The 14,518-nt window shown below is 40.3% G+C and overlaps 1 protein-coding gene across 7 annotated transcripts in view; it reads right to left on the bottom strand.

Moving 5' to 3' along the window:
* Positions 1-14,518, bottom strand: part of CACNA1D (calcium voltage-gated channel subunit alpha1 D) — a 201,981-nt gene that overhangs the window by 92,567 nt on the left and 94,896 nt on the right. For all 7 annotated transcript variants that reach the window (XM_074603344.1, XM_074603345.1, XM_074603350.1 and 4 more), the window contains exon 9: positions 1,268-1,437. In XM_074603344.1, coding sequence (XP_074459445.1) covers positions 1,268-1,437 — 170 coding nt within the window. The remainder of the gene's footprint in view (positions 1-1,267; positions 1,438-14,518) is intronic.

Genomic DNA, 14,518 nt, shown 5'->3' with positions numbered 1-14,518 from the left:
ACTTAACTACATGCAATACAAAGATAAGTTTAAAAACAGATACCTCAATATCAAACCACTTAATTTTCCCTATTTTACTATTTCTGAAAAGTACTACGGTTTAAAACAGTTCACAATAAATTAGCAACACTAGAAGAAAAAGTATTATTTCATTCAAAAAAATATTATTTCAACACGGAAAATAGTGTTCTGAGATGCCTTTGGCAAACCACTTGTAGATGCATTTTCTTATATACGCACAATGGTATCTAAATAAATATCATGACTCTCCAGAGCATCACATAAATAAGGTGCTATTTAGCATTAGAATAGATATTGAAATTTGGACTTTAATCATACATTTAGTATTAAATCATAAACCACATCCTGAATCCATGCTCTAAAAGTTCTCATGAAAATTTTAACCGCCACCATGTCAACATGCCTAAGAGGCTAAAACAACCTCTACTAAATTATTACATTAAGACTCTGCTGTTACTCGAAATCTCTGACAGAAAAATCAATTTAACTTTTACAGTTGTTGCAATATCATGAAATTAACTTGTTCCTTTAAGCTAAGACTCAGGTCACAAGCACTGGAGGGCCACTACATCATAAATTACCTTTCCCATAATACAGTATACACTGCTGTCGAATAAATACATTATAAGTAAGTGGTAATTATATTTCTTAGCGTTGAACAAAAATCCCACAGGATTTCATTTATTTCACGCTCAGTTAACCCATCTAGTAAAAAATATTTTATATAGTTTCCTTGAATACCAGAAAAAAGATCCAGGATATCATTTCCCTACTTCAAAACTCAAAAAAATCCTCGCTATTAGCACAAGGTTATTTCTTGACTGTAATTTTGGCCATATTTTTTAAGCTTTTTCTATTATTATTATTTCTATTCCATGCACCTACAGGGAAACACATATTCTTCTTGACTAAGGATTTATAATGATACTTAGTGGCACGCAGCTTGCAGGCACTAACTTTTCACAGAACACAAATAAAGCAGAGTTTTTAAGTCTCAGTAGTGACGGAGTGCAGACAATGATTTCTACATGGACAGCTCAGCGCAGAATTTTCTTGTAGGATTCTGAATTATCTTCCATGACTCAGTATCAATATATTAATGGATGTGACTGCTCTGCTACCAAACACTTTTGCGAACTGGAAATCAGAAAGCAACATCATGTAGGCTGCGTTCACCCCAGCGTAACACCCTTAAAAGCAGCCAAACTGTCCCACACAGAAGTAGTACAGAGTAATGAACACGTACTGTTCCGTTTGCCTTCTTCATCAACCTCTTCATCATTTTCAGGGTCAATGTCTTCTGCCTGTGTAATCCAGTCTAGATACCCCTTCAGATCTTCTTCCAGCTGCTGTTTTTCACGTAGTTTCTGAAAGTCCCCTCGGGCCTTGGCTTTTTCTCTTTCCTTGGAAAATTCCCTATCAAATTCAGATAAAGCAGAAAAAAAAAAATACTGATTGTCAAACTCCCAGGCATTTTGACCAAGGTCTTGACGTTGCAGAATAACATACTAACATAGAAAATGAACTGAATAAACTACACCAAAGAGTTGAGAACTTCTTTGAAAACAAGACAGTGGTGCAAAGAAGTCATGGCAAATCCCTATCACATTACATCAAAACTTTCACAGCTTTCATGATTTAATTGAAAATTAAGCAGTATTCTCGACTCTTCCCCTATCAGAAGAGGTGCCCCCGTCCCCCACCCCCTTTAGGTATGTGCTCTTCTATACAGACTTTAAAATCAGTTTTATCTAACGGGTACAAAGAGAAAGTGACTTGCAGTGATGTCAGAGAGATGACTAGAAGATTCAGTGAAAAGGAAATTCTGGCAGCCAGTTCCCAAAATCCATCCTCTTCAAGCCACAGTTTATTGGCCATGCCCAAACATACTGATTTCAGTGTATGGTTCACAGAATTCCACTACTAAGCTCTCTCAACTACATCACGCACAGACACCCGTGCTGTTTGAGATCTGACTGTTTTGCCCTTTTGCTCTCTATCATAGAGCCTAGAAATCCCGTTCTCGCAGATCAGAAACGTATCCTTGTATATAAATTGAATCCTCTGTCTCATTGCCCCAGCCTCAAGACAATGTATTCAACTGTCTCTCTAGCTTAGCTTTGTGATTTGGGTCAATCCCCAAATTACCATGAAATGATAATTAAAATAATTAAGTCATGCTCTTTGAGAAGGAGATTGGATAAAATGGCCTACTGAGGTCTCTTCCAACCGAAATTACCCCATGCATGAACCTATGATTCCCCTCATGATATATGACTCAAGTCAATTATCAAGTAAATTCTTGCACCCGCAACATTTCATATGCCAACATGATTACAACATTTGGTGTGATAAACAGCTCCAAACGCCTAACTCGCTTCGCTAGAAGGATCAAACCCTTTCTGATTTACCCGAGTATCAATTTGTACGATCAGCGGTAGACAAGCATCTTTTGAACTGTATTACAACTATGTACTGATTCAGTATTTAAAATTAAGCTCATTCTGACTACCTTGTTAACCTTACAATAGAGCTGAAATTAAACATTAAAAATGTCTATAGTAATTTCATTTACTATGAATTTGCAACCTCTTTATTTATTGTGAACTTTCATTTGAAAATATTCCCTAATTAATACACTCTCAAGGGGAAATTTATTAAAGCACTCAATAATAACCTTTTTCAAGTGGAAAAATACTAGGAAACTAGTTTAAGACTTGCAAAATATTTTAACAAGGTGATCACAATTATCAATATGATGCTGCCCTGCTAACAAGATATTGCAGAATAATAGAAAGTATCCTAATTTTTTAACACAGTATTTCAGTTAAGTGATAGACATTACTTATTTGGAATTGCAAAGATACAATCTGTCCATTTTTTAAAAAATTTTTATTTGTTTTATTCAGAGTCTTCAAATACATCTTTTAAACACTAAACTTCTGCTTTGACACTAGTAAATTTAAGAGTTAAGTTCTTCACATGCAACCAGATTTTGTTGGGTTTTTTTTAACGTTATGTTGCAGAAGCTAAAAAGCTTTCTGCTGCAAAAGCTAAGAGGCAGGCACTACGCTTTTTGCAGTTGAAGACTTAATTCAACAACAATTCGATTTGGAACGTGGAGATCACCCTGTTCCATCCGACGGCACTGTAATGCAGCTGAAGAACGCCAGTGCTTGCTTTGCATTTGCTACCCTTCACCTAGCATCCAAGGACGAGGTCTTTCAAAAGGCCACCTCTTCAGAAAAACGCTCACGGAAGAGAGTGAGCTCAAAAGATCTCCCTGAGGGATAATAGCTTTTTAAAACAAAACAAAACGTTTTCATTGTTTTGGCAGAAGATGTTACCAGCCTGCAAGAAATTGTTTGTTTTATGGGATGCTGAGGTTTCAGCTTCTCTCAGAGAAAGTATCAAAGAGACCGTCCTTTACACCCGATTGAGACAACATACTCGTGACTCTCACTCCATGGGCAGTATCTTTGAAAAACAAGCTATCATGGCATAATATGAAATCAGAAGTACCAAGCCTTGCTAGCTTCTACTAAGTACTCATGGTTTTTTTCAGTTAAGTCCTTCGGGTGTTTTTCATTAGGGTGAAGGATGTGTGATCTGGGTGGGTAAAGTAAAAAATCATTTAAAAATGAAACAGTTGGCAAGGCTGATACTTTCAGCAGCACTCCACCCATGACTGAACCACCTTTTAACTTAGACTTTATATTAAAATGGCTGCACACAGAGAATTAAACAGGTTTTTTTATATACGCAGCTAACTATGACCTTTCCCTTTAATACAGCACAGAAGTCAGACATTGTCTTGTTAAATGCTGCTGCAATTTGTCAGTAGGGAGAGATGCAATGGTGCTTGATTTCCATGACATTTAAAAGTTTTACTTTTATTTTTAAAACCTGACTGTTTGTAAGGAAATAGAACACCTGAGAAGACTGCATTTTCTTTAGGGGATGGAGGAATCTGGCTCTACAGTATTTTTTTTTCTTATCGCAGTCACAATGAAGTGGCATCCCTCGGACACACATACGTATGTATTCCTTTTACTGAAATACCACAAACAAGAAAGTGGAATTAAATGGAACTGGAATGTAATGAGTTTCCTGTTAGCAGAACAAGAGCATTTTTCCCAAGAAACAAGAGGTCATTTGAAAAAGATGAGGGGGGTGAGATGAAGAAGAGACGTTGGCTCTTTAAAGCTTCTGACAAGGACATTTAGACAACAAGATATTTGAATATTTAGACAAAGATATGTAGACATTGGCTGATCTCCTGGAAGGAGGAATAAGACAGCTGTCGTGCAGCATTTCATGGCTATGGAGAGCACAGGCTGGGTCCAGGGCAGAAAGAAAAAGCTTTTGGCTATGCAGGCAGCATAAGTACCGACACAGACAGACTAATGGCCAGAACCAGCCTCCCTGGCTGCCATCAGCCCCGTCTAGAAGCCTCTGACAGTTGACAGGCTTAGAAAGTGGCACATTAATTGTGGTAAGTGGACTTAAGCTTGGTAAATATTTGGTTTCGCAAATGCCTGTGCTAAGAGCTAACTTCAAAGTACATATTTCATTCTGGTTTGACAAAATGACCTGGATCTGGCATTTGAAATTGTGTAACTGGGGGGGGAGGTGTTGTTCATTGATTAAACTGACAAAAATTGTATTCAAAGGGCTGTTGTAACTACGCTAGCCTTCATAAGGGTCTCTCCACTAAAATATGATTTAAACCAGTCTCCACCCAAGTTGCAAACTGAAAAATCCTGAGGAGCTACTCTGATTTAACACCTGCATATGTGAAACGAAAATCAGGCCTATTGCGTGTAAGATTTCAGTTTAAAAATAAAACGGATTTAAGTAGTTTTCATAAAGGACAGGACTCAACGAACATGTTTTTGTCCTAGTTTCAACAACTAGAAAAAGCCAAGCTCACTACTGTCTCGTATTGTAAAGGATAATACGCTTCAAAATTAAGACTTCAGGCTAGGAGGGCTAGAAAGCGCTTTTTTTGCAAATCTCTACTTCTGAAGAATCTTATAAAGCAGACCTGCAGAACTTCTATAACACCACCTTGTATAATTACCTGTTTGCCTTCAAAATATCTTTTCTGCAAAACAGTCTATTGCTACCTAGATGGAGGCAATTCAGCTTTAGATTTCACTACAAATGCAAATAAATCAGATGACCCAGTCCCAGCCAGCCTAATTTTGATCTAGTTAAATATGACTAAAAATTGCAGCATATGACAATATCCCGTAAACTGAGCAAAGCTTCAGACTGCAGCCCTAGTGTAAATAACTCTATTGCACCTGCAGCAGAAAGGAGACATTACTTGCAAAATAAAGCATTATATGGAGACTCATCTGAATAATCTAACCTATTTTTAGTGATAGCTAAGCTACTATATAAAATGCAAGTTTTATTTCTATTGCCCAAAAATTCCTTGTCTCCTTGCAGAAAGACAATCTCAGTTCTCTGTGTAGGCAGACCACCATAATCACCAATGTTGCTGAGGCAGAAGCATATAAAATGCAGGTTTTGCATTCATGCCTCCATGGTGTGTGGCAATCATTTTCATGCCAGGTTTTTCTTTCTGCAGAGTGAAATAATTCTGGTTGGTACGCATCAGCTGGGAATGGCTTGATGCAACAGGGTGGAGGTGGCAGCTGGGAGTACCTACTGGGACTCAAGTACAGCGCTCTGATTCTCACACCTTAATTTGATGCAGGGTCGGTCATATGAACCAAAAAATCTTAAGATGACACTTTGCTTAAATGTATCTGGTACACTCTCCTGTCTGCAATTCGTGGACATAATAACTAAGGGGACACCTACACTGGCCTCCTATCGGCTGATTGCTCTTCCATGCCAAAGGCTAGACGCTTTTCATACGGGAGATTGTGCAGCAACAGGAGCGTTGCTGTATCTCCTGTGCATCACTAGGCACTGATAATAGGAAATAAACAGTTGCATTCGACGTCTAAGCACAAACCAGGACACTAATTCTTCGTTGGCCATATTACTGCCCTTCTGTGTCACTGCAAAGGCAGAGAGAGAGAGAATTCATCCACTGCAGTACACAACTTACTGCACACAGGGTCTGGTACGTGGAAAGCGTTATGCTAATGCTATATGTAGAACTGTCACCCAGACATCCTAGACTCTCGTTTATTCAGAGAGAACAGCCACATAATAACCCAAATGTACTCGCAGGAGTACAGCGTTGGCCACCACACTCACAGCAGAGGTTTCACACAGTGGTAACCATACCAACTAGCCAACGAATTACCAGAATCAAGTCAGAGAACTCGAACTGCTTAAACTGTACAGATAAGCGTGGACAACAGCTCACAGCTGGGTGTAACGTGTAACAGATGTAGAGAGACATATAAAAGGCTAAGTAATACCACAGCTTTAATTACTGGAGATTTGTATACATCATTGTTACCCCTTCTTTTAGAAATAATAAAAACTCATAGGCTGAACACTGCAGAATTATTTCTGCAGCATAAAAAAAACTTCTAGCAGGAATTTTCCTTGAGCAAGGAGCATTAGGCTCTTGATGGGGAAATGCAAACTGGTATTAACTACCCACAGTTATTTCTATACAGTTCATTAGGAATTGATAAAATGTATAATCAATGGCTCCAGCACCACCTCTGTGTAGCAGAGGGCCTTGTACAGCATTACTGCGCCAGACTGCACATGAATGTAAATGGGATCACCTGTGGGAACAGCAGGAGAGGAACAATTTGATACAGCAACAAAACCGAGCTCTAATGTTTCAGACTGCTATTACATCTGCATATTAAGACGTGCTCATTTTGTCCTGCCTAGAGACCTGTTTGGCTCAGGACACACTGGATTTCTTAGTGGAAGAACCGGCATTACTGAGGGTAGGACCAAACTGCAGAGCATATTCACCCCACCATTGTGATGTGCACCGTCAACACTGGTTTTGAAACCGATGTGGTTTGTTACCTGCCAGGAACTCATCGGCAAGCATCTCACAGGACTAACCCCTAAGAAGCTTTGATGGGAAGAGTTCAACCAGGACTGAAATAAAATCAGTTCCCTTCCAGCTCTTATTCAAGAGTACTGAACTACTCCCACTGTCTTTAGTGGTCTCTGTTTAAAGCAGTTGGAGTTACTGCTGTACACAGCTGAAAGTAAAAGTATTTGCTCATTATTTACTGTTAGTACATTCGATTGATCAATCAAGGATAACATTTCCTTGTTTTGAATCTATTTGGGTTTGAGTTTTATCTTTACCAGCCATACCGCATTCAAAAGAACCTGCCTTAGCTCCTAACCTGTTGAGATCTAGAGCTGAAGTCCCTCTCCTCCTCTTTGAAGGGAGTTACATTTTTACCCATAACTGGGTTTTTTTGTTGGTTTTTTTTTTAATAAGCCTTCCCTCTGCTGTGAAAAGAAAAACTGTCAAAACCAGTTCATTTCCCTTTTGCTGAAAGACTATGGATGACAGTTCACTGCTGTTTTCTATTTGGTGCATCATTATTCAAATGTCTCTTTCTACGAATTTTTCCATATGTACTGCAGACAACAGTTCTTAGGTGTATAAGCTTATCTGTGCCAACATATTTTATATGACATTAATTGACAGACATTGCTGTGAGATTAGCATGGATGAGTACCCTTAGCTTCTGGAATCATTATGTACGTACATTGCAAATAATACTGTGGGAAAGAAATAGAAAAAATTAACATTCTCTTAGTAACCTGCAAGACTTGCATGTAGGAGGATGTATGTTAAGGACATGTCAAAGCTTATGCTTTGTTGTCCTTCAGCAAGGCAATAAATTCAACTTACAGAGATTTATTAAAGTATGTTTGAAAGGTCTTATTTGTTCCCATGGCTACCCAAGGAAATACTAATGCCTTGAGCAGAAAATGCCGTCAGCGGAAACCATCCCCTAATGATAAGGACTATCTTGAGGAATAGATTATCATACATCATTACAAGCCATGCCTCTTAATAAATAAGTTATGAAGTTTTATAATTTATTATTTTCTCTGTTCATAGTAAAACAGTTCAATGCATGCTGAGTTACCGGCATAGTTATTTTAACTTTCAACGCACTTTCAAAGGTACTTTCAGGGTGGATGAGTATCTCTCAACCCCTTTACTTTTTTATGGCTTAGCTTTATTTGTTAACTTTCTAATAACCTTATGATTTCTAGCTTAACTTTCTAATTCCAGCTCACTGTCTCTTGCACCAATAGCCATGATACGCTCTGGTCTTTTATCCTGGAACATTTGGAAGAGGCCTATCCTCAGCTCCCAGTTTCTGTGCCTGGTATTTCCTAACTTCAGGCAACACAGGTTCAGTTCATGCCTATTAACACACACTGTGTGTAGCCAAAGCTACACGTAAAGGCAGGCTCCTGAAGCAGCTCACCACCTTTCACAGAGCTAGAATTGCAGGGTAGCTCCTCAGGGGCAATTTCTGTGCTGCTCCATCAAGCGTGAAGTTGCCCCAAAGATGCACAGCCTGATCCTCGCATCATAACCAGAGGAATAACAAAGGAAAACAAGGCGCTCTAGTATCTCTAACAGACTGAACCCACTCCCTGCTGCTGGCTCAAAAGACATAGCAATCAAAACAGAGTTTGATCATGTCGTGATCACTCTGCAATTTCTAGAAGCTAAAACAATTATTAAGAGCCACATACAGCTTTAAATTTGCAATGTGAATGAGCAAAATGCAGACCAGCGCAGAACAATGAAAATACAAAGATATCTGAATACACCTATGGCAGCTTTCCAGAGCTGCAAGCATTTTGCTCTGTATTTCCAATTACTGAAAGAATTAAAAAATGCAGTGAAAGGTCAGCTGAGAGTTCCAGGTGTCCAGCTAGATTCCTGAGAAATTCACTGTGCTGAAAGAAATTAACAACATGTACATGTTTTGAACCACACTTCCAAAAACATTTCCAGGTACGTTTCTGGAGCTAGATCTGGAGACAATTTTTTCTAGTATGTTTAGGGAGGAGCCGTTAGTCAGTTCTGTTCTCAGGCCAGAGCTACAGTCTTCTTCAGAGCCTCTGCTAAGTTGGACCAAGAGCCATCAACTAGAGTCCTTTGCTAGAGCCACATCTATAGTTAGCTCTAGAGCCGCTTCTAGAGCACTTTCCAGAAAATAGCTCTTACATCCAATTTAGACCCCTTTTATAGAATCACAGAATGGTTAAAGTTGGAAGGGACCTTAAAGATCACCTAGTTCCAACCCCCCTGCCATGCGCAGGGACACCTTCCACTAGACCAGGTTGCTCCAAGCCCCGTCCAGCCTGGCCTTGAACCCCTTCAGGGATGGGGCATCCACAACTTCTCTGGGCAACCTGTTCCAGTGCCTCACCACCCTCATAGTGAAAAATTTCTTCCTGATATCTAATTTAAATCTATTGTCTTCAGTGTGAAGCCACTGCCCTCGTCCTATCTCTACACGCCCTTGTAAGAAGTCCCTCTCCAGCTTTCTTGCAGGCTCCCTTCAGATACTGGAAGGCTGCTATAAGGTCTCCCTGGCTCTCACCAGAGTGGAGTAAAGGGGGAGAATCACCTCCCATGACGTGCTGGCCACACTTGATGCAACCCAGGATGTGGCTGGCTTTCTAGGCTGGGAGCGCACATTGCTAGCTCATGTTAGCTTGTCATCAACAACATCTCCGAGTCCTTCTCCTCATGGCTGCTCCCAATCCAGCCTGTACTTGTGCTTGGGATTGCCCCCACCCACATGCAGGACCTTGCACTTGGCCTGGTTGAACTTTATAAAGTTCATACAGGCCCACCTCTCAAGCCTGTCCAGGTCCCTCTGGATGGCATCCCTTCCCTCCAGCATGTCAACCACGCCACACAGCTTCGTGTCATTGGCAAACTTGCTGAGGGTGCACTCAATCCCACTGTCCACGTCAACAACAAAGATGTTAAACAGCACTGGCCCCAGTACTGGCCCCTCAGGAACACCACTTGTCACTGGTCACCACTTGGACATCCAGCCGCTGACTGCAATTCTTTGAGCACAGCCATCCAGCTAATAAGCGGTCCATCTGTCAAGTCCATGTCTCTGATTTAGAGCCAAGAATGTCATGCGGGACAGAGTTAAATGCTTTGCACATATCCAGGTAGGTGACATCAGCTGCTCTTCCCTTATCCACCAACGCTGTAACACCATTGTAGAAGGCCACCAAATTTGTCAGGTGTGATTTGCCCTTAGTGAAGCCATGCTGGCTGTCACCAGTCACCTCCTTATTTTCCACATGCCTTAGCATGGTTCCTAGGAGGATCTGCTTGCCAGGCACAGAGGTGAGACCAGTCTGTAGTTCCCTGGGTCTTCCTTTTTTCCCCCTTTTTAAAAATGGGGGTTGTGTTCCCCCTTTTCCAGTCATCGGGAACTTCACCAAAATCCCATTTCCTTCTGGAGAGGACCCACATTTTCCCTACTTTTCCTTTTGTCACTGACATACCTATAGAAGTTTTTCTTGTTGCCCTTGATGTCCCTGGCCAGATTTAATTCTGTCAGGGCCTTAGCTTTCCTAACCTGCTCCCTGGCTGCTCGGACAATTTCTCTGTATTCCTCCCAGGCTACTTGTCCTTTCTTCCACCCTCTGTAGGTCTCCTTTTTGTGTTTGCGTTTCTCCAAGTGCTCCTTGTTCATGCATGCAGGCCTCCTGCCATTTTTGCCTGACTTCCTCTTTGTTGGGATGCATCGCTCCTGAACTTGGAGGAAGTGATCCTTAAATATCAATCAGTTTTCTTGGGCCCCTCTTCCCTTCAGGGCTTTATCCCACAGTACTCTACCAAGCAGATCCCTGAAGAGGCCAAAGTCTGCTCTCCTGAAGTCCAGGGTAGCGAGCTTGCTGTGCGCCCTCCTCACCGCCTTAAGGATCTTGAACTCCACCATCTCACGGTCACTGCTGCCAAGGCTGCCCTTGAGCTTCACATTCCCCATCAGCCCCTCTCCTTGTTGGTGAGAACAGGGTCCAGCATGGCACCTCTCCTCGTTGGCTCCTATATTTCTTGGAGATGGAAGGTATCATCAACGCATTCCAGGAACCTCCTGGATTGCTTATGCCCTGCTATGCTGTTGGTTGAAGTCCTCCATGAGGACCACGGCTTGTGAACCTGAGGCTGCTCCTATCTGTCTCTAGAGGGCCTCATCCGCTCAGTCTTCCCGGTCGGGTGGCCTGTAGCAGACCCCCACTGTAACATCACCTGTCCCTGCCCTCCCTTTAATCCTGAGCTCTCAGTTGGCTCCTCATCCATCCCGAAGTGGAGAAGAGCTCCATGCACTCCAGATGGCCGTTGACATAGGAGGTGACACCCCCTCCTCATCTCCCCCTGCCTGTCCTTCCTGAAGACCCTGTAGTCTCACTTTCTCAGAGTGGGACTAGGCCACTTCTTGAAGTCTTTTCCAGAGCTGGATTCTAGGTTCAATTTCTCAGCCATTTATTGGAGATGGATTTAGACCATGGTCTGGAGCCCCTTCCCATAGCACTTTCTGGAGCTCTTCATAAAGGCCTTTACTAGAGCTGCTCTAGAGGTGTTTATCTCACATTCCCTTTCTAGAGCTGAATATAGAGCCCATTTCTGGAGAACATCTCTAGAGCTGGGTCTAGGACAATTTGTACAGGTCATTGCTGGAGCTGGAACCATTTCTGGTGTCTTTTTTAAAGCTGGCTCTGTAATTTCTGAGATGAACTAGAGCCTGAGCTGGATCTGGAGCCATTTCTAAAACCTGACCTGGAGTCTTTTTCTAGAATGTCTTTCCCTGTAAATTCCTGCAAACTGTGATAGCTATTCAACTGAGAATTCACTTTGAGAATAATGTGAATAATACTAGTGTCTAATACAGAGTGAAAAATAAGAGTTTTTTGAAAAAGCTGAATTACCTCGAGCCTATGAATTTTCTACATGCTTATTATTCAAGGGAATGTTTAGAAAAAATATCTCCGCAGTCAGCTTCCATGCAGAAATTAGAATATTTGCTTCGTGCAGATTCCACCCACACATTATTTATATTAATTTACACATCTGCTATTAAAAATATGAACTCTGTTTTTAAGAATGTCACCTTCAGCAGGCAAATCTGACATGGATCACCAGGAAATACTCACCTTCAGAAACAGCTAGATGTAAAACAAAAGATCTCCCAAATCATCATTCTCATTCATTTGTACAGTATCTAAATACATCAAACATGCAGTGCACAAGAGGCATTACAGGAATACAAAGGGGCAGATGGTCACAGAGTAACAAAGGAGTGCAAAGAGAATGAATGAATATTTCAAAACTGCAAACAGATCAAAACAGCAAACACATTTAAATTTACGCAGCATAACGTGACATTACAGGAAGTAACACTTTCATACAGAAAAGATGTATTAGGCATTCAGATTCCACTTCCAAAATCTGTATGCAAAGCCATGCTTTTCAAATCAGTCGGCATAATTTTTTGCATTCTTGAAGTTTGATTGGTTTAGTAAAATTTAACTTTGTAGATTTATCATAAACCAATTTTCATGCTATGGTTTGAAGAGCATAAAACTAAAAAGCTAGTAACTCTTAAATAAAAAACAAAGAATGCACGTGTTAGATATTCAATGCCTGTCTTGGAAAGAAAAATATTAGTTTTTCTACTAAGGAATACAAACATAGGATTTTATATAATTTTTTCCCATAAAATCTAGACAGGTTTCTAAATAGAAAATATGTGAAAAATATTTATTATTGATATACAAATGGCATTTAGTGATCAAAATAAATCAGTGTAACAGTATTCCACACTGGCCCTTGTAGGAGTTTCAAACAAGTATGCCAGGACATTTTCTTCACTTACATACCAAACATTAGTTTGGTATGATATGTATCTTTTAAGAATATTTTCTCTTCCTTTCTCTTTCTGCTCTGAATGTCAATCATCAGTGATATTTATATATCACATGTCACAGTTCACTAGTATCATTTTCTTAAGCATAAAAAATAAAAAGCTGGAGTGTTAGGAAGGCTCTGTCATGTATTTAAGGCAAACACGGATTCAAATAATTCATCAAGCATCCCAAGCACTCAAGTGACATTGCAGTTAGGTGACACTACGGCAGAAAACAAATTTAGGAATGACTGAATTTATGAGCTTAGGGAGAGGTCACATCACACTTGTCACTGCTATTTCTGTTCGCTGGAAATGGAAGGCAAGCCAGTAAGGGTTCTGAAGAGCAGTAGAGCTCTAGGGATCAAGCAATCCCTAGAAACCAGTGGTGATTTCTTGTCTGCAGAATGGAACCCAAGGAAAGAGGACACCTCTTCCCCTGTATTGTAGCAGCAGCTAAAGAACTCCATATTCCAACCAATATGATACGTATCATAATGTTGCAAACCTTACGAGGTATTTTAAATGTATTAAATCAAAGGTAAAGCTTAGCTGTGAGGGCCTCCCTAAATTTTCAAGGCTTCAGTAGAAGACATGAACATGTGCAACAAAATACCAAATCCAGCATTACCTTCCCTACAACTTATTTTTAAAAACATAAAAATCTGAAACCATGAACAAATCAAGTCATGCAAGGGAAAAGGGGAATATTTAGTTAACTGTTACCACAGGACACTTTCACACAACAGAAAGAAAACTAATTGCTGCATATGACCTTCTTAAGGGCCAGGGAAAGGAACTGTGAGAACTTAACCCTCTAGTAACTTCAGTGGATGTCTAGTCACACAGCAACGCTAGGTAACAGTACCAAAAGAAGAAATAAATTACACAGGAACTACCCTCATTTAGCTGTCCCTCCCCTTGCCGTTTTTTTTCTCCAGTGTGCCTGTGACATAAAAGCTAGGCCCTTAGTTTTGCACTGATTTACTCATTTGTCCCTGAATAAAACAAAGCCAATGCGACTGCATAAATCAGACTTTCGAGGCAGGTCTTTGAAGGAGAGACTAAATCTAAAAATCAGCAATGTGTTTTTAGCATTCTCTCTTTGCTTTTAAACATCTGCTTTGTAAAGTGATTCTGACAGTAAGGTAAAACTATGCTTTCCCTACTTTCCTGCGTGCAACAGTAATCTATCACAGATAAATGACTTACAATTTTAAAAAACACGTTGTAAAACCACTCATCAGATAAAAACACTCTTGTAACATAGTTGTTGTATCAGCAACTGGGAATTTAGTTTGATTGCCTGATTTCCAGGAATATAATAACGCATTACAACTCCTTTCGAATCCGATGTACAACATGGCAAAGCCGTGAACAGAGCTGTGCGCACAATCAACAATCTGACGACACCAATCAACCACAGTGTCAGGCTGCTTTCCACCCAAGACAAATTATTCTGTTGGCTAACAAAGGTGGCACAGCTTGCCTAAGATTGCGCGGACATTATTGTTTGTTTATAACTAAAAGCTAATACCTACAATTATAATAATTTTATTTTAGTATTCAAATGCTAGCAGGATCTTTTATTTATCCATCAGAAAATATCTTTA

This window comes from Larus michahellis, chromosome 10 (genome assembly GCF_964199755.1).
Source record: "Larus michahellis chromosome 10, bLarMic1.1, whole genome shotgun sequence".
Classification (NCBI taxonomy): Eukaryota; Metazoa; Chordata; class Aves; order Charadriiformes; family Laridae; genus Larus; species Larus michahellis.
The sequence above is the reverse complement of the archived record's forward strand: the minus strand, read 5'-3'. Positions and strand labels throughout refer to the sequence as shown.